The sequence below is a fragment of the Acipenser ruthenus genome, chromosome 47 (assembly GCF_902713425.1).
Source record: "Acipenser ruthenus chromosome 47, fAciRut3.2 maternal haplotype, whole genome shotgun sequence".
In the NCBI taxonomy this organism is placed as follows: Eukaryota; Metazoa; Chordata; class Actinopteri; order Acipenseriformes; family Acipenseridae; genus Acipenser; species Acipenser ruthenus.
This window is the reverse complement of record NC_081235.1, coordinates 3,319,837-3,342,188: the sequence shown is the minus strand read 5'-3', so window position 1 is coordinate 3,342,188 and position 22,352 is coordinate 3,319,837. Positions and strand designations below refer to the sequence as shown.

Genomic DNA, 22,352 nt, shown 5'->3' with positions numbered 1-22,352 from the left:
TCCCTAGTGAAGAGACTGCGATGCTTCTACTTTCCCAAACCTTTGCTGAATAGCAATCTAGTTGACCATGACAAGCTTGCATACAATTCAGACCAACGGATTTCCTCATTTTACTAACACTCTGGCATTTCTTTGGTCATTCAGTGTGTGTTATGTGGTATAAAACTGAAGACAAACATTTTATTTCTGAATAATTGTGGTGCCTCTGTAATCACATCTTGGTATCTTGTGTGCTACCATTGCCCGTTTATACAGAACCATTGCATTACAAATGTGTCACACTGGCATTTCTTGGAGCTGCATCTGCAGTAATTCAGTGATGAAAAACTACATGTACCCACTTCTCTCCTGAGTACTGCTATGTTCTGGGACACAAATACATCCTAAAAGCACTCGAGTCCCTGGAGCACAGGAGTAGGAGCTATAGCTGAGCTCCTGTAGCCTTATAAACAAACAGCATGTTTACATTGTGCAGCTCCCAATTAGTGATCAGTGGGAGGGAGGAGGACAGGGCTCAGTGAAAGCATGGAAAGGCATAGCTAAGCATTGTAAAACCCATAGAGGCATGGTGAAGCATATTAAAAAACCAAATACTAAATCAATATAATATTTAGTTCAGTATTACTATAAAAATGGTTCTAGCCACCTGAACTAAGTGGTCACCGGTCAACCAGCAACACCTCAAAACAGTTTGTTATTTCAATAAAATTAAACGGGAAACGTTTATTTCAAACGCTACCAGTAAAATAATTATTTTAGCGCTTTACGTGGGGAGGAGTCGGCCGGCGAGTCAAGTGTTTAGAATAGCTGATAAACAAAATCCAATCAGCGCCGTCGCTACGGTCATGTGATGTTTTAAATAACAACACAAGATGGCGGCCCCCTCGGTGATAGCCGGCGTACGAGCTGTGAAAAAAGCCAGACAAATCATTTCACCTCGAGCTGCTTTGGTGCTGGTGAGATAAAAACGAATAGCACTTTTAAACGTTAAATACCGGGGAGAAACCGCGACACAATTGTCTTTTTATATTATTTAGTTACGCAAGCTCACTTGTTCTTGACGTGAACAGACCACAAACAAAACGAGTAGCTCTGTGCAATTACTGAAATAAATCCGGTTTATTGGGTAAACAGTATTATTAGAACATTTAGAATAGTAACCGTTACAGACTGGTCCTGTTTAATAGCTTAATGTAGCACAAAACGTGTGTATATCGTTGAAAAAAAAGTATTTCTTAAGGCCCCAGTTGTAGCATTCAAAAGAGAAGCTAATTTAGGTGATATTTTAGTTCACAGTAAACATAAAAGAATAATTGACAGAATAGGGTCTACAAATGCTTGCACTAGTACATGTAAAGTGTGTAAGTACATGGAACAAAGTAAAAATATAATTAAACATAAGAACAACACATATCCACTAAAAACTAATACCTACTCTAAAAATAGCAATGTTGTTTATGGAATAGCCTGTGAAAAAAATAAAATGTTGGAGAGACTGGAACAACTTTATATAAACTAATTCAGAACCACCTTTCATTAATTAGGAAAAAGGAAAAAAAAAATGAACCAATAGTACAGCACCAGTCAGTGACATAAATGATGTAAAGTTTGTAGTATTAGAACAGCTAAAATTAGACAATGCAACATAGAGAAGAATAAAAGAAAGTAAATGGATAAATAGCCTGAACACGGTTATGCCAGCGGGACTCAACAGAAAAGAACTGACTAATTAACTTCAATAAATATATAACTTTTAAATAAATAAATAAATAAACAAAATTCATTCAAAAGTTGTGCATGCTGGTAAGCTGGGGAGGCCAAATCAAGGCTGATCCTCAAAGCCAGCATTTCATGATAATATAAATATGTTTCTATAAAATAATGTTAATTAGAATTAATACAGATTTAAAGATAGAAGTAAAAATGATGTCACAATACATAGAACACCATTACATCATGTAAGAATAAATCATGGATTTGAATATAAACAATAACAAGTAGTTGTCATGCCGTCAAAAACCAATAAATACCTCCAATGTTTTGATTCAAACACAGGCTCCCTTGAGAAAGATATGTACAACATATCAAAACGTTGGGCAGCTGGCTCTTTGTGCTAATGCTGCCCCCATGCATTGCTAAGCAACTACAAATAAAATGACAGCAGGATGCCAAGTAAAAAATCGAATTGATCTTGGCACGAAGTGAAGAGGTCTGTGCCGAATTTCTGGCGGTGCTTTATTAAAAACTGCAAAAGGTCATGATAACCTTTGTAAACAAAGCTCAGCGGTTTCCATAGTTACACGTTTGTGCTGATTGGCGACTGGATGTTTTTAAACTGCTATGCCTCGTGTTTTACAAATGTCTCATTTCCAGAGTGTTAGGTTTTATTTATTATCCTAAACTTTAAAATGAAACACGCTTAAACCTTAACAATAAGATAAACAGTGTCAAGAAGCACCGATAACAGGGTTTGCAATAAATGACCACAATAGTAATATATGTAGACTGCAGTATATCATTAATATGTATACGGTCTAGGAACGGCTACTGAATATTGAACGCTCTTCCACTGTATAGTTACTCCTGTAAAAACTATAAATATCTGGGTAATGTTTGAACTATAAACACCTTTGCTTCATACAGTGATTTTTGTGTTTGTTTTCACTACAGACCCCTGCAGCAGTAAACAGGATAAAACAACTACTCAGTGACAAACCTGAGTTTGTAAGTACCAGCAGAAACACTGCCTTTGCTTTCCCTTATTTCAAAGTATTACTCAAGCAATGCGCTGGCACTCTGTGCATTGCCACTGTTACACTGCATCTTGCCATGTGAGTCAGGACTAAGTAAATTGATTTCAGCTGTATGTATCCTTGCATCGCGTTTGCAATCATTATTCTGTATTCTGTTGCGGCAATACTATTTTCTTTAAAGCTGCCTTCACCTGGTTTTGAGCTGCTTGGGGTTTGTCTGGAGAATTGTAAGTGAGCAGCCTTCCTCATTCCATTTAAATCATGTGACAGTGTGAACTTCAACTCTGGCAGCCCCACTTTCTTTACATTTATAAACTTTTTAACAGCTGCTGTTTTTCCTAGAACATTTCTGCGACCCCCACTTTGAGAACCCCTAATATAGTACTTTTATCAAGCGTGCATTTTCATACACCAAACTGAAGTGGATGATGTGCAAGTACACAGGATGCAAGACCTCATTATGCCAATAAAGATATCACATTTCTTTTCTCAGAATTCAGCAATGCTTATGAGTCATTTGTTTTCATACTAATACAGCAACATAAAGGGGTTGGTGAAGCACAGCTTAATCAATCTAAATGCTGTTTCTAAGGAAATGGTTATTCGTTGAGTGCCATTATCACATTAATGCAATGGCTGGGTTTCAACTATGTCAATGGATTGGTTTTTGCTGTAGTGTTTTCTTTATAGCAGAAAATAAATTTTAAAAGCATACTGCTCCTTTGCATCTAATTAAAAGTCTCTCAAGTAATATGGATAAGAACAAGACCATTAATAAATGAGGGATGTAGTGGTAGCTGAAAGGAACAGTATGGACCCTGAGAGTGCTCTGAAGTAGCTGGTGCTGACCGTGTGTCTCTCTCATTCTTTTCTGCAGATTGGTTTAAAAATTGGGGTGAGGAGCCGGGGTTGCAATGGTCTCTCCTACACCATTGAATATGCCAAGGAGAAGGGGAAGTTTGAGGAAGAAGTCAAACAAGATGGTGGGTGACTGGAACAAAGTGTTCCATCTTTACACCCCCCCCCCCCCCTTTGTCAAACACAGATGGCGTTGTCATGAAAATCTGGAAACACGGGCATCCATTTGCCTCTTCGGATAACTTCCAGTTCTTTTAGTGACATGAATGCACCCAGGGTATTGTGAAAACGTACCTCTTGTTTCCTGATTTCTGCCAGAGAAATGTGTTCATGGGTTCACTGATTGCGTGCTGTCTGTGCTTGCAGGTGTTCGAGTGATTATTGATCAGAAGGCCCAACTGACCCTCTTGGGGACAGAAATGGATTTCATGGACTCAAAACTCTCCAGCGAATTTGTGTTCAACAACCCCAACGTGAAAGGGACGTGTGGCTGCGGAGAGAGCTTCACAGTCTGAAACCTGAAGGACTGAAGCTTGAGCACAGGGAGTGATAGGGTACCAGGAATAAACTGTTTCAATGTGACATCTATTGTGTGGTGGAATTTAAAGAAGCAGCCAAAGGTCAGAAATATCTTCAGTGGAATAATTTGGGAGGGGGGGAGTGATCATTTTGCTCAGGTCAGATTCTGAGGACTTGGCTATAACTTCTTAAATAGCGTCAGTACATTTTTCAGTTTCTACTTTTACATGCACAAGGAAGTCAATGCTTTTGAAATTGATTCTTTTGAATCTGAAAATAAATGTGCAGCTTTGATATGCCAAACTCTGGTTAGAAGAAACCAAAGCTTCTGAAACCATTCAGTTGAATCTGATTAAAACACCAACCAGATTACTGCTCCAGGCTGCTTTACGTGCATGATATATAGAGACTTTGGGAATTGATTCTTCAAAAAGGCAGCTTAATTCAGATTAGATTGTACATGTAAACTGGGCAATTGTCTCCCTGAGTCAATTGCACTGAACTAGAGATCATCTCATAGTTAGTACAGAGGACAGGGCTAACAGTAATCTGCAAGATAGTACCAATTGCAATGAGCTAACTAATACTAGCTACTACGTTGTTTAGCCCCTGGATCTGTACTCAATTCAGAAGTGCATTGTAATTGACCCTGAGTTTATTATGGAGTTTGGTTGTTCTGCTCATTCCTACTGTCTCCACATCAGCACTACCATAGCCCGTGGCGTAGCCCTCTCCTCCCTCCAGAAATACATGTGATACATCTCTGATGATCTGTAGGAATAAATCAGATATAACAAGTAGAATATATAGGGATTCATATAAAAGAGATATTTTATTAATTAAATTAAACAAAGCCGTATTTAAATATAGTATAAAAATATATATAGAGACTTCATGCACTTTCATTGTGTACTGTAGTTATACCATGAACGAGGATGGGCTAGTAAGTGAGTGGATTGTTTATTCCATTAAATAGTGGATATATTATGAGTGTTCATGGAGTACTGTAGTTAGTCCACCAATAACACTTGGAAAAAAAAAAAAAAAAAAACAGCACTCCATGAACGTTAATGGATTATTCTGTTTATATTATATACTGTCAGGAAAGGGAAGTAGGTTTAAACCTAAATTAAACAGTTGAATTCAGGGAGTTTCTTACCTTATATCAAGCTTCCCATCTGCTTTGGAACCCAACGTGATTCATACAGTCATTTTGTCGTTGGATTTGAATGAATGAGATTTTAAAGTATTTACTGTTTAGCCTTAAATATTAATACATTAAGGACATTGTTTAACATGTAAACCTCAATAAACCCATATCACAGTGTTTGTTTTTGTATTGTCCTTGGGCCCTTTTTGAAGCAAGTACAAAGAACAAGGCACATTTTCAAAGAGAATTAAAACAAAAATAGAATCATGAAACTTGTAAAGAGCAACTTAGTTGCAGAAAGGAGCCGTTCAATTATGGTTTGCATAGTTTCTTACTCGCTTTATACCATCAAAATGATTGTATTCCTCTCTTTGTAGTTACTTCAAAATAGTGCCCATGATGTTCATTATCTCAACAGGATGCTGTTACACAGGACAAAGACAAACACATACTAGATGTCTTTGATTGTCAGTTGCTTAAAAAATAAAGCCAAGTACATAATAGCTACGTGAGATGGGCTTTGCACTGAAACTGTAAATATAACGTATCAGATTCCCGAATCTCAGGTGCAGATTCATAGCAAAAATAAAAATGCCTAAATGTGAAGTTTGCTGTCTTGCCTTTTTTTCCTTTCTTTGTCATTTTAATTAAGCAATAATGTGACCTGAGGGTTGATAACCCCAATCCTCAGCTTAGTTTGTTAATGTTTTTAATGTGGTAATGTTAACACACTTTGCAGCATTGTCCTGAGTTACCTATGACTTTTTTGAGGATGCAACATTGACAATGGATAATTGCAAAGCATACGACATGGTTTCCAGAAAGCTTTTGAAAAAGTCCTGCATAAAAGATTAATTCTCAAACTGAACGCAGTAGGGATTCAAGGAAATGCATGCACATGGATTAGGGAGTGGTTAACATGTAGAAAACAGAAAGTACTGATTAGAGGAGAAACCTCAAAATGGAGCGAGGTAACCAGTGGTGTACCACAGGGATCAGTATTAGGTCCTCTGCTATTCCTAATCTACATTAATGATTTAGATTCTGGTAAAGTAAGCAAACTTGTTAAATTTGCAGATGACACAAAAATAGGAGAAGTGGCAAGCACTGTTGCAGCAGCAAAGGTCATTCAAAATGATCTAGACAGCATTCAGAACTGGGCAGACACATGGCAAATGCCATTTAAAAGAGAAAAGTGTAAAGTATTGCATGCAGGCAATAAAAATGTGCATTATAAATATCATATGGTAGATACTGAAATTGAAGGAGGGAACTATGAAAAAGACCTAGGAGTTTATGTTGACTCAGAAATGTCTTCATCTAGACAATGTGGGGAAGCTATAAAAAAGGCCAGCAAGATGCTCGGATATATTGTGAGAAGTGTTGAATTTAAATCAAGGGAAGTAATGTTAAAACTTTACAATGCATTAGTAAGACCTTGCCTAGAATATTGTGTTCAGTTCTGGTCACCTCGTTACAAAAAGGATATTGCTGCTCTAGAAAGAGTGCAAAGAAGAGCAACCAGAATTATCCCGGGTTTGGAACCAACTCCCCAGTAATGTTGAAGCTGACACCCTGGGATCCTTCAAGAAGCTGCTTGATGAGATTCTGGGATCAATAAGCTACTAACAACCAAACGAGCAAGTTTGGCTGAATGGCTTCCTCTCGTTTGTAAACTTTCTTATGTTCTTATGTTCTTATTTGTTTTACTTTGCAGTTTCAAATGACACGAGAAGAATCTTACTGTTTTTGTAATGTTACTAGAGATTTATATTTTAAACAATGCAATCTATTACTATCTTTATAAAAAAAAAAAAAAGTGCTGTGCATTATCTGTTCCAAACATACTATTACTCGGTAAGGTGGCAGTTGCAACCTACTGATTCTAAAAAGAGAAAAAGCAGTATAGTTTATTAGGAAACAGGACTATACCATGTCATTTTAGGTCCCAGGGAATTCACTATTTCATCAATGTAGTATGGATGTGCTGAGGTATTTGTTTAAACTCTTTGGAAAAGGAATATTTGACCTAAAAACACCTTCAATTACGGGTAGTATTTAAATATCTGTTTTATTTTTTAAAAGTTCTCAAATGTCCCATCTGAGTTTCTGCTTGTTCTTCAGCATTCTCTTAAAAAGGCGGATCTTCTTCCTCAAATATGTGATCAGGGTGGGCTTTGGTTTGGGTCTTTGGCTCTTCCTTATAAGCATCAGGCAGCTGAAGCCGTTCTTCATTCTGCCGTACCGAATGTGAAACACCAGAGAGGCCATAGAGCGGAACGTCGCCAGACAGGCAGAGCACGTGTAGGGGCCCGACAGACCCTGTGGAGGGAGGGGACAGCGGGGCAGCAGCCAGCAAAGCTCACTGCCAACTTTATCCACGAATCCAGGCGGATCCTCATCCGAAGAGTTGTCCGTCACCTCCACTTCTAAACCAGAGTCTTGCAAAGAGGGTAGCGTGCCTGCTCTTAAAGAATCAGTGATGGAGCTGGGGGACAGTTCAGGTGTGGTAGGTAGTGCTTTGGGCCCATCACTAGTCTTGTGGAGTGACTGTTGATAATCGACTTCAATGGTTTCATGTTCTATCACTTGAGCTAAGGGGCTCCTAATCTTAATCTTTTTGTCAGGTGAAACCTGATAAGGGCCACCAGCAACCTGATTGCTTTTGGATGCTGCCTTACGCTTGACACTATCCAAGCTCTTGAAAGTGCTTTCACCTGGATTATCAGAAGACTGCCCTGTGGTTGTCAGTGGTTTGGGTTCAGCACATACCTTACATTGGGTGTGGCACAGCTCTGGAGAATAGCTGGTTTTAGGAAGCAAGGAAGCAGTTGAGAGTCTCTTAATCCTTTTGTTTTTCTCCTGCGGGGTGTCAGGTAATCGTTTAGCAGACGTCACGTCACCACTTCTCCCAGCTCTAGACGCACGTTTCGCATCGTGTAAGCCTTGTAGGTTTGGAGCAAGCAACGGATCCTCTTTTACCACTGGCCTCCGAGCAGATTCAAAGCAGCACTGGGCTTGTCTTGAAGGAGCCCTGGGCTCATGTCTCACAACTCTGCTTACCCCAGCAGGCCTCAGCTGGGGTACCGTTGGTGGAGGATAAGACCAGGGACAGTGAAGAGGCACAGATCGGGACAGGCCTGCCTCTGTATGCGCTCCATATGGAAATGGGAAGCTGCAAGACCCTGGGCCTTCAATGGGAATCCATGCAACTGGCCTGGGAAGAGCAATGTTGTTGCAGTCGTAGTTACAAGTTGCTGGAGGCCTTAAGGCAACACACTGTAGGCAGCCACAATTCATTAGTGTATGCATGCTAGACACAGGGAGCCCAGTGCTCCAAGTCATAGGCAACTGGCCCTGCCCTGGATCATTCTGCATATATGACCTGTACGCCATGTCGGTCTGGTTGCAAGATCTGTGATCTGGAATGTAGACAGGCGGCTGGGTTCTTGCTCTACCTTGGATATTTGATGCTACAGTATAAGCTTGGCTGCCTTGGTGTGTGGCTGGAGCTAAGATTTGTCTCTGCAATTGAGAAGGCTTGCTTTGGTGAACAGTTGGAGTTACGACTTGTGTCTGCACAGGAGTTAAGGTGTGCATCCGCATAAACGAGTTCTGATGGCGGCTTTGCTGGACACCAGGAGCTAAGAATCGTCTCTGCTCTGGAGGGTTCCCAGTACCACAGCTGGTTTGGTGGACTGCAGGGACAAGTATATGTGTCTGCACCTGAGGACTGTCATAGCAACTTCTGGCTTGTTGGTGAGCAGCTGGAGATACGATTTGCCTGTGCAGATGAGAAGGCTCGTTACCACTTCTGGTCTGGTGAAGTGTAGGATGGAGGACATGTGTCTGCAGATAGCAATGTGGATTACCTTGGCTGTGGGTCAACCCTGCAAAATGAATACAAATATAATATACTGCGTTTGATCTTTCTTGCTTGTTTCATAATGTGACTGCAACTGTAAGAATATGAGAGGGTCTCGTTTCATGTAGGACACTAGATGGCTAATGGAGACCATTATTAGTGAAGAATTTAAAAGGGAGCACTGTGAGACACCAGCCACAGCTGGATTTTTTAGAGCATTTTGCAGCACTGGGGATCACCTTGGATTGCATTAACCACCTATCTGTGGTTATCCAGGATTACCCCTAAAAATAAGCGGCTGTTGAAATCCAGGTGGATTCCCTGGCACTGTAATACGATCTAAAACATACAGCTGGGGCTTTCCTGGCGTTGTGTAAGTTGATCAAATCAGCATCAAGTGACAAACCAAACCACACTTTGGTACAGTTGTCAGCCCGTTTGTGAGGGGACTGAACTGCAGGTGCATTTAAAGCTGAGGGAATTGGTTTCAGGAGACTGGGTTTCAAGCCACTGCATGGCATTCAGATTTGGGATTTGCTACAGTAAGGTTGCTTCAAACTAGGTCTCCTGGAAGCAGGTTTCAAGCCACTGTTCCTGAAAAAGTGTTTAAGAACTGCAGGTGTATTTAAAAGAAACTTTTGGACTTTAGTGGAGATGCAGTTTTTGCCTCATACATTTCATGTCCAACTAATATAAACAAGCACTGAGAATAACATAAAAAACAATGGGTTAGTGAACACCGTAACACAAAAATGACTTCAAATAATTAAAATTATAACATATTCAAGTGTAAACAAAGCTTAGCTGACCTGCACTGTGATTCCGAGTTATTCTAGCTTGCCCGGGGATGAATGACGTTCGGCTGGGTATAACTCCTTGAAAATGCATTTCCAGTTAAGTTTTCCATGGGTGATAAAGAAAAATGTTCTATTGAAATGCCTGTGAGTGTCAGGAAAACAGGAAAAAAAAGTTTTCATTCTACTAGGCTGTTGCCATGGTAAAGAGTTCCAAATATTCCAAACCTGCTGTTTCCAGAGTTCTTAGAAAAACATGTCACAGTACAAAATAGTTCCAACATTACCTCACAAGCTAGAACATTCATTTATTTAAATACCATACTTTTAACAGACCTTATATATATATATATAGCTATATGTGTATATACGTTTCATTGTATAGCTACATGTTATTGAGGTGTTGCTTTTAACATTTATTTTCTCTATGGGTATATTTTCCTTATGAAATGAATAAAATATATAATAGTAATACAAATTAAGGTGGATTCAATTTTTTTATAAACAAATATTTACTATTTATGTATTACCTGATTAAAAAGAGAAATTACTATTATTATTATTATTATTATTATTATTATTATTATTATTATTATTATTATTATTATTATATAAATACATACATACATATACAAACATATTAGAATGGATTAAGGATAAAGGAAGTAAATAAAAAACTGACGTCTACTTCTTGTTGAAACGTCTTGCTGTACATTAATTTATGATGGGTTGGTATAATTTTCATGCTTGGTGTTTTCAAAATGACATTGCTTTAGTAATAACAGGACCATGATTTATGAGCCCAGACGCTGTTAGGACAGAGAGCTGGACAGCAGTACGTTGTTTTTAGTTGGTTGTCTGACTTTTGTTTGTGTTACTACCGATTCGTATTAACACAAATAGCAGGAGGCGCTGCAGGGGGAGTGTGTGGCGCAGGTGTGCATTTCAAGGTTAATCTGCTGCACTGGGGGTACGGGTATGTGTGTTTTTACTTCTGCTGTTTTGAGTTCGTTTATAGGTAATGCAAACCGCTTTTCTAATAATAAATGTTCTTTTAAACGTTGACAACGCTGTGCTGTCGGGTAAAACGATTCAAGGAAGCACGCAAACGTTCTCCAGGTATTTATGACCACCTCAGCCAGACTTACCTCGTTGTTCAGGTACATTTGCATTTCTGCTCTGTCGTTTATAATATACATAGATTTTTAAAACTTAGTTTGCAAAGCGTTACATTATATTGTTTTATTTATTTATTTATTTATTTTATCACATAGTTCGCCCCCGTAAACTTGAATTTTCAAAATAAATACAATGCATTATTATAGTTGAATTTTAAGTTCAGCTATATCAAGTACTATATAATGATTCTACCAATATACACAAAACCATTTACAAACAAACTAACTTGTAAATAACGACGCAAAACCGATATAGAACCATACGTGGTACGTCCTTTGGTGCTGTTTGGTTTTATATTAATATAATATTATATAGGTTAGAGCAGGGGTTACCAAACTTTTTGACCTGAGGCCCATCTGTTCAGGTGTATTAGGCACTGTGGTCCACTATTAGCACTCCTTGGGGAAAATGTCAAATTAAACACATTTTATATTGTAGCGCAATCCACACACAGGCGAACCCGGGACCTCTCGCACTAAAGCACAGCGCCGATCCCGATCCCGATTCAGCGGTGTCTGCCCTATGCTTTTGAGCGGGAGGTCCCGGGTTCGCGTCCCACGTCCGCCTGTGAGAATCACGGTTCGTTAGTTTAAACCTGTAATATTATCAGTAAATCTAAACTGTTCTTTATTCATTTGAATAAGTATTGTGAAATCACATAGAACATGCACTGAGTGAAAATAATTTTTGAAACACTTTTAATAAATAAAATAAATTGCAAAAAAAAAAATGACATTTTTTATCAAACCTTTAAATTAGGTACCTGTATAATTGAACATGTTAGAAATGCAGTTATTTTTCTTGGTCATCAAACAAGAAGTGCATGTCTCATATTATTCCCATTCATTTAAATACCTGAACAGGAATCACTTTTTGTAACAAGATTGATCAGTTTGAGTAATAACTTGATTTTGTTAATATTGAAACATACATCAAAGTACTAAATATTTTTTTAATGTTAAATGCTAATTAGTCACAAAAACGTATTCATCATAGGCAACAATTACATTTTTAAATGAATGTTATCAACTACAAAAGTTAGCATGAAAACGTTTCTACAAAAGAAAAAAACCCAAAACATTCCAGTACCTCAAAACTGAGCCCACGTATGCATTCAAACTCCTGCAGCTGTCTGTTTCGTCCTTTATACTTTGCAAAACGTGTTCTTTGGTAGCGGGTTCGACATATTGTAATTTTATTAACACTGAACACACTTTTTACATCTGCCAGCTGAGCGATCACATGACCTTAACACCGCCCTATTGTCAGAGCCCTCGCTCTACATCCCGCCTACAGGTACGCAATCTGTTAGCTCTGATTTGTGAATTTCTGATTTTATTGACAGTCCACCAATACTTAATTCTTACTGCCTTGCTAGAGTTACAGCTGCCGGTGGTGTTACAGGCTGGTTCTCACCCCGGTACTCTTCTGGGAGGGTGAACATTAGCCCGGGCCAATTCTCACCCCAGGACTCCGTACACAGCATAATCGTTCTCATTGTACGATAACTAATCTAAGCTAATCAGTGATGTAGACAAAATAAGCAAAGTTTATTGAACAATAGTGAGAACGATAATAGAACAAAAATGTTTCATACACTACAAACCAGTAATCTTGTTTAGCGCCTGGGGGTGAGAATTGGCCTGACAGGGTGAGGATTAGCCTAGGACAGCTTGTCAATGCTCCCGCGGCCCACGCGGGACAGTGTCGCGGCACCACCTTTGGGCAGCAGACCACAGTTTGGGAACCCCTGATATAGAATGTTTTTCTGTATATAAAGTAATTTGTTTTATGTTATTTTCTAAAAACATTTCTTGTTAGTTGTCATGCATGTATTCATGTATATATCATGTATGTGTGTGTGTGTAGGTGAACAAAAACACATTCATACATTTCAAATTGAGCCAAATCAGAAACAAAAAAGTGAACTTGAAATGATTAAATCATCCACCAGAGAAGGAAAGCAAATCTCCCTGTCAACGCTGAATTCTATTGTGTACTTTCTATCTCCAGACACTGGTCACATGTTGTCTGTTTCCCACGATGCTTTTCAACTATTAACAGCCTCATTGTATATTCCACAACTTAAACAAAATCATGCCAGGGCTTGAAACACACACACTCCCTGCTGCACCCAGCTCTGCGGTTCAGAACTACAGCACTGTGCAAATGTATTACAACACCTCAAGATTTGTCATGGATATCCTTTATATACCTACCTGCATGAAAACCTCTGGGTGTGACAATTTCCATCTTCAGTCAGTAATCAGTGACATAGAAACAACAGGCACTCATGAGTGTAAATGTTAGACCACTTTGTGCTTTAATTAGGCATCTTAAACAACTTCTAAAAAGTCTCATGCATTTTACAATTTGTGGCTCTGTGTTCCTTTTCTCTTACTGTTTTACATTAATTGCATGTCTGGCCTAGTTTGACAATTTTTCAGTTCCAGTGGTTTGATTTCATTGCACAACACATGAAAACAACAGAAGCAGTGGGGTGTTCTACTATATTTGCACACTGCTGTACCTTCAATCAAGTAGATTATTTCAGTGATCAGGAGCAAGGGATTTGATATTAAATCGATTGTTCCTCTCTCAAAGCTGCACAATTTCTATTAGTAAACCTGCACACTCAGGTATGACTTATTCATGCTGTAATGGGAAGTGCAATCAGTTCTTTCAAAGCACATTTCCAGGTCCCTGATTGTTCAAACTCCTGGTACCTGCACTTTTCAACAGTACACCTACACAAGGGAAGTTCTGAAACTCATAACTGGAAGCCCGTTTCAAGCCCTGGCATGACTTTGTACTGTGGAAGTTGTGGAATATACAATGAAGTTGCTAATAGTTGAAAAGTATAATGGAAAACTGCAAGTCTTGAGATGTTATTGGATGTGGTTTTGTTCCAGTCCAGTAATTGAAAAGCCTGGATACAGTGTTAACAGATCAATAGTGTCCTCATGTCAGCATAAGCAAAAAGGTGTGGATTTCTCCACTAAAGCATTGATTTGGTATTTCCACAGCCTTGAAGACACACATGAACAATGTAACTCACGATTTCTTTACAGACTCACACCGGACCCTCCTCCACACAGTTATGTAGTAACTCAGTCTCTAAACCATTTTTGCAAGCTTGTCAACCTCGAACAACATTTTGGACTCAATAACCCACTAGACGAGGAGCCCCCATTTGGAGAGACCACTCGCCCCCATGAGATCTATATTTGAGCTATTTCAGAATGCTCCTCAGTAGTCAATACTCTCTGGTCTTGAAGCAGCTAACATAACCCAATACTTTCACCTTGAATTTGCAAGCCCAACACTGAACTGGCACAGAGCAGGTGTTGCCCAGTCTTCTGTTGCTTGGTTACAATCTATTAGCAGACGATAGTATACAAGCAGGATTGTTTGTAAAATGCAACATTGATGCACCACAGCAGCACAGACTTAGCCCTGTAGCAATCACAATGGCTTCACAGAATATTTTAAGGGACCGTGTGATGAACACCGTATGATTGTTTTGATCATCAGAATTCTAAGGTAAAAAAAAGAACACTGCAGTGCCACGTTTTAAAGAATGGAGAAGATAGATGTCACACATTAAGATGAATACAAGACGACAGAGGCATGGCTAGTGTCGCCTTCTGCGTATCATTTACTGTTTGATCCTGGTATTCGTGAACTTTTCTCAAGGGAAATAAAATGAAAAAGAACAGTGTTCCCCATCACATTCGAAATTTTTCCCTGAATCAAGCTGGAGCGAAGCTGGGCGAGGGGGGGGACCTTTCTTGGAGGGCAGTGGAGTGTGCATCTCTTTGGAAAGACCCAGTCCCTCAGAAGAGACTGGAGGACCGGGTCAGCTCTGAAAAAGCAGGGGCCTGCCTTAGAGCTTCCCTGAACCCAGGCAGGCCTTGCAGGATAACCAGCAAAGCCGTCTCCCAGTCACCTACAAGGCCAAGCCTGGACAGCAGCTCGGCCCTTCAGACTCAAAGGAAGGTCCGCAAGATCTGCGTTGACCTTCGACCTGCCTTAGCAGCCGCCAACAAGCTGTGTGACTCTGAAGAGGTCAACAGGGAACCCACTGAGGGCGAGGGGGGGGAGCTGTCCTGGAAGGCAGTGGGGTGTACAGCTCTTTGGAAAGAAACAGCTCCTCAGAAGAGACTGGAGGACCGGGTCAGCACTGAAAAAGCAGGGGCCTGCCTTAGAGCTTCCCTGAACCCAGGCAAGCCTGGCGGGACAAACAGCAAAGCCATCTCCCAGTCACCTACAAGGCCAAGCCTGGACAGCAGCTCGGCCCTTCAGACTCAAAGGAAGGTCCGCAAGATCTTCGTTGACCTTCGACCTGCCTTAGCAGCCGCCACTGAGCTGTGTGACTCTGAAGAGGTCAACTGGGAGAGAGGGGTACCAAGGATGAGCTACCCCAGAGCAGGGGCTGAATCGCCTGACAAAGCGGCTTCTCATCACAGCTTCAGTTCTGAGAGAGAGGAGGCTGTCCGGATGCTCAGAGCAGCTTTGCCTCCTGTGGCAAGGCGGACTGCTTGCGTGCCGCTGGATCCCCCAGACACCGGGATCCACCCCTTTGTAGGCTTGGTTAGTGTCTCAGGGGACGGCACCCTGGCCAGCTCCTCCAATCACAGCATGGCTCCCAAGTCACCAGTTTCCTTTCCAAAGATTATCCTGAAGCAAAGCAACCAGCAAACCAAAAAGATCACAGAAACAGTAAGTGGATATCAGCTAAAGAAATCAAATTTCTTTCTACTTAATTTCTGACCTGCATCTGATTATGTGTGTTATGTATGCGTCTCTAATGAGGCTTCTGCTACCATCATTATTTACAAACTATTAGGCAACAAACTGCTTTGAAAAAGAGCTAGTGTCATGGTAAAGTATATTAAAATGACAGATCTACAGTTTGTGGAATTTCTTCTTGTATCCTCAAGATACATGTGTGACATACAAATGTATAGAGAGTACCTAATAACAAATGATTTTAAATCCCTAAAATTGGGGAGATTTTTGCTTCTTAGGCTCCTTGTTAAAAAAATGGGGGCCTTTATGATCATCATGTCTGTCCTTCTGTCACAATCTACATGGTATACATGATAACTGCCTCGAATTTGCACCAACCCTCACTAAACTTACCTTGTCTCCTACAGATGTTTCAGATTGCTCTTGGTTATAATCTGCTTCGATTTCATGCAAATAGATTTGTAGCTTTCAGGTGCAGTGTGATTATTATTAAATAGCGAGGCCCCTCTGTATGGGCCTGCACTGATTTGTACCTTGTCCCCACAGAAGCAGGCTGTGTCGCTTCCCCTCGCCCCAGTCTCTCTGAAGCAGCTGTTGGGGCGAGTGCAGAACCCCCCCTCCAGCACAGACCACCTCCTCCTGGCTGGGGTTCTGCGCGCACTTCGGGGGGCGCTCTGGAACCCAGCGCTGCCCCAAGAGGTGGCCCATACAGCGTGAGAACCAGACACTTCCTTTTCATTGTCAGTGATCACTGTCGGGGTGAATCCATTCAAACACCTGCTTGATTTCCCTGGTCTGTGGCGCTTTCCAACTTTGCATTCAGTGTTTAATGTGAGGGCCTTCTTTAGAGAACTCCAGCATGTTGTTCAGCAGTGTGACATGTGATAAATATTAAAAGGTGATATTGTGTAAAGATGGCATGACATTAAAAACTTGATGCAAAGTGGGAATATTTTAAAATTTGTCAAATTGCACAAGTGAGCCTACATAGGATTCCATCCAATACAAAATAAGAATGTTGCAAATCTACCCCCATGACAGTTCCATTAATGGTGAAACAACTTCCATAGGAAATATTTTGTCCATCTGTGTAGGAAGAATTCTCATCTTATAGACCCTTGTCCATTTATGTTAAGCTCTTAATTGAAGACACTTACAATTAAACGGGTCATTTTGGCAATTATTTAATTCAATTAGACTATTTGGTGGGCCACCCAATCAATAAAATATTAATAGATATATTCTTTTTTGTGAACAACTTTTTATTATAGCCCAGTTCACAATATATATATATACATAGACACACACACACACTCACACACACACACCAAGTTGTAGACAAATGCACACAGATAAAGGCACTATCCAAAAACATGTATCTACTTCTTAGTTTTGAAAGGGTGAAAATCAAATGTGTTTAAATGGTGCTAACAGCGTTGAATTTACAAATTGATACACTGTCAGTTGATACACTGTTTAACAGTCTTTTGTTACTTCACTTTTCCTTTTTTTCCAGAGAATCAGCCAGCCCATTTCAGACAGAGCTGAGTAGAAAGGGCTATCCCTACCACGGAACAAAATCCCCTCTGGAGACTACAGCCAAACCCGAGGCTGCTGCGCAGGGACCCGCTGGGAAACCAGCGGCTGTCAAATTCAATCTGTACAAGAGGAGACCTGCAGGGAGAACAGTGCAAGCACAGAGCCTCATTTAAAAGGAGCACGAGCAAGGTTTTCAAATCCATTCACTTATTAGCACTTGCAATATTATCACGAATATCTCTTCTGTTGAAAATATTTTGGTTCTTTGCCTGTTTTTTATACTTTGTGATATAAAAAAGTTGTTTACAGCAAATGTAATAGGATAACCAGTGGGGTTGTAATCCGAATGAGAAACCTGTCAATTGTGACATTATTCTTGTTGTGTTCTTGTATACAGAGCAGAACATCAGCAACACCTTCATCTGATTTGTTGCATTATACTACTAATCAGACATGTTGAAACTCCACTAAATAAACAATGTATTACTTGCTTTCAAAAGCAGGGGATTTCTATTTAAAGACAAGTCTAACTTGCTTTCTGTATTCAGCTTGCTTACATTTGCCATGTGAATAGATAGGCTATCAAACAGGCTGAATACACCCAGTTCAGTTGTTATCCACAGTCCCACCAGTTACACAGATTTAATGATCTCAAAGCTCTAGAGACGCCTTCAGGTTTGCATAAAATAAGTGATCAAAGATTGCATATCTCACAGTTAACAGGCAGTTAAAATAGATTCCCAGTTTGCAATTGGGAGTTATTTTGAGGGGTGGAAAGTAATGAAATCGAACATCTAACAGGAGGAAAATCTACCCAGGACTGGCCGAGCAGCATCTACAGAGGACTGTAAACAAAAAACACATGAGTCTCTTGTTTAGAAAGATACAGGGTATTAATGCTTGTGACAGGGTAGCCATCTGCCATGTGGGTGCGTGCATTCGCTGCGGAGTGACAGGCAGGAGATCAAGACTGAAGTTGAAGTTGATACGCCCCCCGCAGGCGAACAGGATTTATTTATATTTCAAGTCAACACACTGAACAGCTCACGTGACACTACCAGCAATGGTAGCACACAGAGTACATACAACACAGTGTACGAAAACTTTGGTGGGATCTACAATCTCTGAACTAATCTTCTCCGTTCAATAATAAACGAACTCCGACTATGCGCCCGGCTGTCTGTGGTTTTGACTTGCTTTCTCACTCTTCAGTATCCAACCCTGGTTCTGGTTCTCTCTCACTCACACACACACTGTGCTGAAGAGCTTGATCATGGTGGTGAAACAGTTAGGGCGGATACATGAAGGATTACTGTAATAAATATCAACAGCAATTCTGGTCTTGAAACATTTTCAAACATGGTTTTGATTTTTGAATTCCAAAGTTGGCCCTTCCAGTCTGTTCCAATCCTGATCTAAAATGTTTAAATGAACCAATTAAACCTCCACGCAAACGATAGCGTCGTTCATGATCTCATGTTGCCTGTTAAACGTGGAGTGGAGTGGCCCTCTAGGACTGTGATTGAACACTCCTGTTCTAATGTAATGCATTTCATTTTAACAGGTTTTCTGATCCAGTCAGTATTGTGAAATTGGGATGGATATATATTGCCTGCAGCACATAAAGCAAATCTTGCCATTCTTTTGTATACATTCGCTGACTAATGAGACAGTGTCCACAATAAAATATCTTGCATGTAACAAATCTCAAATGGGGATGCTTTATCAATACAGGGATACCTTGATATTTAGTGAGCAAGGAGTCCGAGCATCCAGTACCAACCCTACTCCATCTCTGACTTCACTAGAGCATCCAGTACCAACCCTACCCCATCTCTGACTTCACTAGAGCATCCTGTACCAACCCTACCCCATCTCTGACTTCACGAGAGCATCCTGTACCAACCCTACCCCATCTCTGACTTCACGAGAGCATCCTGTACCAACCCTACCCCATCTCTGACTTCACTAGAGCATCCTGTACCAACCCTACCCCATCTCTGACTTCACTAGAGCATCCTGTACCAACCCTACCCCATCTCTGACTTCACTAGAGCATCCAGTACCAACCCTACCCCATCTCTGACTTCACTAGAGCATCCTGTACCAACCCTACCCCATCTCTGACTTCACTAGAGCATCCTGTACCAACCCTACCCCATCTCTGACTTCACGAGAGCATCCTGTACCAACCCTACCCCATCTCTGACTTCACGAGAGCATCCTGTACCAACCCTACCCCATCTCTGACTTCATTAGAGCATCCTGTACCAACCCTACCCCATCTCTGATTTCATTAGAGCATCCTGTACCAACCCTACCCCATCTCTGACTTCACTAGAGCATCCTGTACCAACCCTACCCATCTCTGACTTCATTAGAGCATCCTGTACCAACCCTACCCCATCTCTGACTTCACTAGAGCATCCTGTACCAACCCTACCCCATCTCTGACTTCACTAGAGCATTTTTTAAACACACACTTTGGGCCACATTTATCAGAGTCTTTATACAAAAATGCATTTGATATTGTTTTCTTAAACTAAACTAGTAAAAACATTGCAGAAGTTTGCATGAGTTGTTAATTACTACTTTTGTAACATTAAATGCGTGATTTGGTGCAGATGTCGTTTCTGTGGAAAGACATTGATAAATCTGGCCTTGTACCTTCATTAAATGGAACAGATTGCCCTTTGTTTCCAGTGCATACCCCAGTGTCCTCCTGTCTACAGTACATGCTGGACCGTGTGCTGGAGTGAGCTGTAGATTGCTTGTTTTTTGTGCATCAGTTTGTACTTGGTAGGGTCTGGAGCAAAAATGTTGGGCTTGAAGTAAATCTGATAGTTTGTATCAGAGTATTTGACAAATGAATCCACCAGGGTCTTAAACAATAGGACTAGACCCAAGGAAGAGGCAAAGCAAATTTAAAAGCCATTTTCTTGTCTCATTAAAATTATCAAGCTCATTACAGCTTGCCTTTTTCCTGCATTAGATCTTTCATTTGAAATATGCTGCTGCTTCCTATTCACCTCATCTGTTGTAGTTTAAAGTCATGGCCAAGAAGCAGCAGTTTATCTATAGCAGTGGTTCCCAAACTGTGGTACCCTCAGGGTATGCACGATGTGTGTAGGGGGACAAATTGTGTAATGGCGAACATTTTATTTATTTTTTTTGCATTTTCATAAGACTTGTCATACAAAGCTTTAAAACTCATTGGGAATTCCTTTTAATTTCTGGTGTGAAATGGCACGTGACGCTGGTTAGTTAGAAACAAAAAGAGCGGCTGTGCGGTGCCAGACAATCACGCAGCTGCGGGACACTTGGGTCCACCGCCCTGGCGTGCCCGTTTATTACAAACCTCCAAGAGGTGCCAGTGAAAACAAAGATAGAGAGAGACAACGACGTAGAGAGCCCTCACCACCAATCACCGTACAGCATGAATTATATGATTATATTAGTATAGTTATTTATATTGTATGTACAGGGCCGGCTTCAGGGGGGTGCAAGGGACGCAGCTGCACCCCCCTGGGGCCCCAGCCTTGAGTCAATTTGTCAATGAAAACACAAATCCGCAAATCAGAGCCAACAAACAGATTGTCTATCTGGAGGCGGGGCGCAGAGCGAGCACTCTGCCAATAGGTCAGTGTTCCTGAGGTCATGTGATTGCTCTGCTGGCTGATGTAATCAACGGATGGTAAAATTCAGTATTTAAAAAAATGTCATGCTTTTGGGGTATTAATTTGTTGTGTGTTCATAGAATGTTGTTTCGCTTATGAGTTGTACTGAATGCCTATGCCTACGATTAATACGTTTCTGTGACTAATTTGAAGCTATTAATAGGTTTCAATATTAACTACATCGAGTTATTAATCAAATTGATTAATCTTGTTACATCACTGATTTATTAAAATCTTTGGCTGTTACTTGATTACTGTCTTGTTCAATCATCTTAAAATAATAACATCAGAATATGTATTGTTGGAACATATACCGATTCAGATAGTGCTGCTGATGTATTTATTTTCAAAAGCTTGTGCTGGTGGGGGGGGGGGGTCTACTTCACAGTCTTGCACCAGAGCAATGTATTATATTGTTTATGTGTATTATATGTGTATTATGAAAGCATATATTAAAAATAGCATTGAACTATAAACCTGTATGCTAAGGATACGCAAACAGTTGATAGCTCTTGAAGGGGGTACGTGATAATCAAAACTTTGGGAACCGCTGCTCTATAGCGTTGCATTTGATATGTTTGAAAAATACCCAATTAAGGTACAAAACCAAGCACAAATAAAGGAGGACCAGAGATCATGTACACAAAACTAATGAGAGACAACAATAGTGGTTTTAAAGCATTGGTTAGCACACTTTTTCTAATTGCCAAGGAAACAGAACAATGTTTCTTTATAAATGAGATCTCGTCAACGGCTTCAATTCAAATGCTGTGGATTGGTGCTGGTCGTAGGAATTGAACCAGGTAACCTTGACACCAAAACCAAGAGCCAGCTCCGACAGCACCTATGGACAGTACCAGGATTCACCCACGAGTAGCACAAGTCCTGGCAATCTGGAGTGCTCAGTTCTGATTGAAATCCCAGCTGTGCAATATCACTTCCTGGGGTCCTCAGGCTTGAGGGAGCCCATCGGCTGCCCCTCTCTTTGCCTGCCTCACAGCCGGCTCTCCTCAACACTAGCGTCCTCCAGGAACAAGGTGATGCGTTTGGAGTCCTTGGAGCTCTCCACCCCATTCACAACCACCTCTTTCAGCTGGTCCTCGTCGCTTTGATCCTTGGCAAAGTTTACAAACACCTGGAATAGATGAGGGCATTTATTTATTTAATTTAAAATAAAAAGTGTGTCCAATTATTTTACCCACAATTTTCTCCCCAATTTAGTGTGTCTAATTATTTTTTCCCCACACCACAGCAATTCCCCACACA

The 22,352-nt window shown here is 40.5% G+C and overlaps 4 protein-coding genes across 7 annotated transcripts in view; 2 read left to right on the top strand and 2 right to left on the bottom strand.

Annotated features, from left to right (window-relative positions):
* Positions 1-836: 836 nt before the first annotated feature.
* Positions 837-5,886, top strand: LOC117401489 (iron-sulfur cluster assembly 1 homolog, mitochondrial-like). The gene is made up of 4 exons (XM_034002251.3): positions 837-956; positions 2,671-2,724; positions 3,631-3,736; positions 3,978-5,886. Exons 1-4 carry the CDS (start codon positions 873-875, stop codon positions 4,124-4,126), a joined length of 393 nt encoding a protein of 130 aa, XP_033858142.3. The 5' UTR covers positions 837-872; the 3' UTR covers positions 4,127-5,886.
* LOC131721058 (uncharacterized) lies at positions 5,163-12,392 on the bottom strand. 2 transcript variants are annotated; one of them, XM_059014167.1, is made up of 3 exons: positions 12,208-12,392; positions 9,955-10,084; positions 5,163-9,170 (listed from the first exon to the last, which is right to left on the bottom strand). In XM_059014167.1, exons 2-3 carry the CDS (start codon positions 10,031-10,033, stop codon positions 7,369-7,371), a joined length of 1,881 nt encoding a protein of 626 aa, XP_058870150.1. In that variant the 5' UTR covers positions 10,034-10,084; positions 12,208-12,392; the 3' UTR covers positions 5,163-7,368. The 2 variants fall into 2 exon arrangements, with proteins under 2 accessions (XP_058870150.1, XP_058870151.1); XM_059014168.1 differs by lacking the exon at positions 9,955-10,084.
* Positions 10,737-20,333, top strand: LOC117966286 (uncharacterized). 2 transcript variants are annotated; one of them, XM_059014170.1, is made up of 4 exons: positions 10,737-10,915; positions 14,145-15,840; positions 16,417-16,583; positions 17,387-20,333. In XM_059014170.1, the coding sequence occupies exons 2-4, from the start codon at positions 14,824-14,826 to the stop codon at positions 17,580-17,582; spliced, it is 1,380 nt and encodes a 459-aa protein (XP_058870153.1). In that variant the 5' UTR covers positions 10,737-10,915; positions 14,145-14,823; the 3' UTR covers positions 17,583-20,333. The 2 variants fall into 2 exon arrangements, with proteins under 2 accessions (XP_058870153.1, XP_058870152.1); XM_059014169.1 differs by having other exon boundaries at positions 10,737-11,058.
* Positions 20,334-20,528: 195 nt separating this feature from the next.
* Positions 20,529-22,352, bottom strand: part of LOC117401321 (phospholipid-transporting ATPase ABCA1-like) — a 51,267-nt gene continuing 49,443 nt past the window's right edge. For both annotated transcript variants that reach the window (XM_059014164.1, XM_059014165.1), the window contains one exon: positions 20,529-22,221. In XM_059014164.1, the coding sequence (XP_058870147.1) occupies positions 22,081-22,221 (141 nt within the window). In that variant the 3' untranslated portion in view covers positions 20,529-22,080. The remainder of the gene's footprint in view (positions 22,222-22,352) is intronic.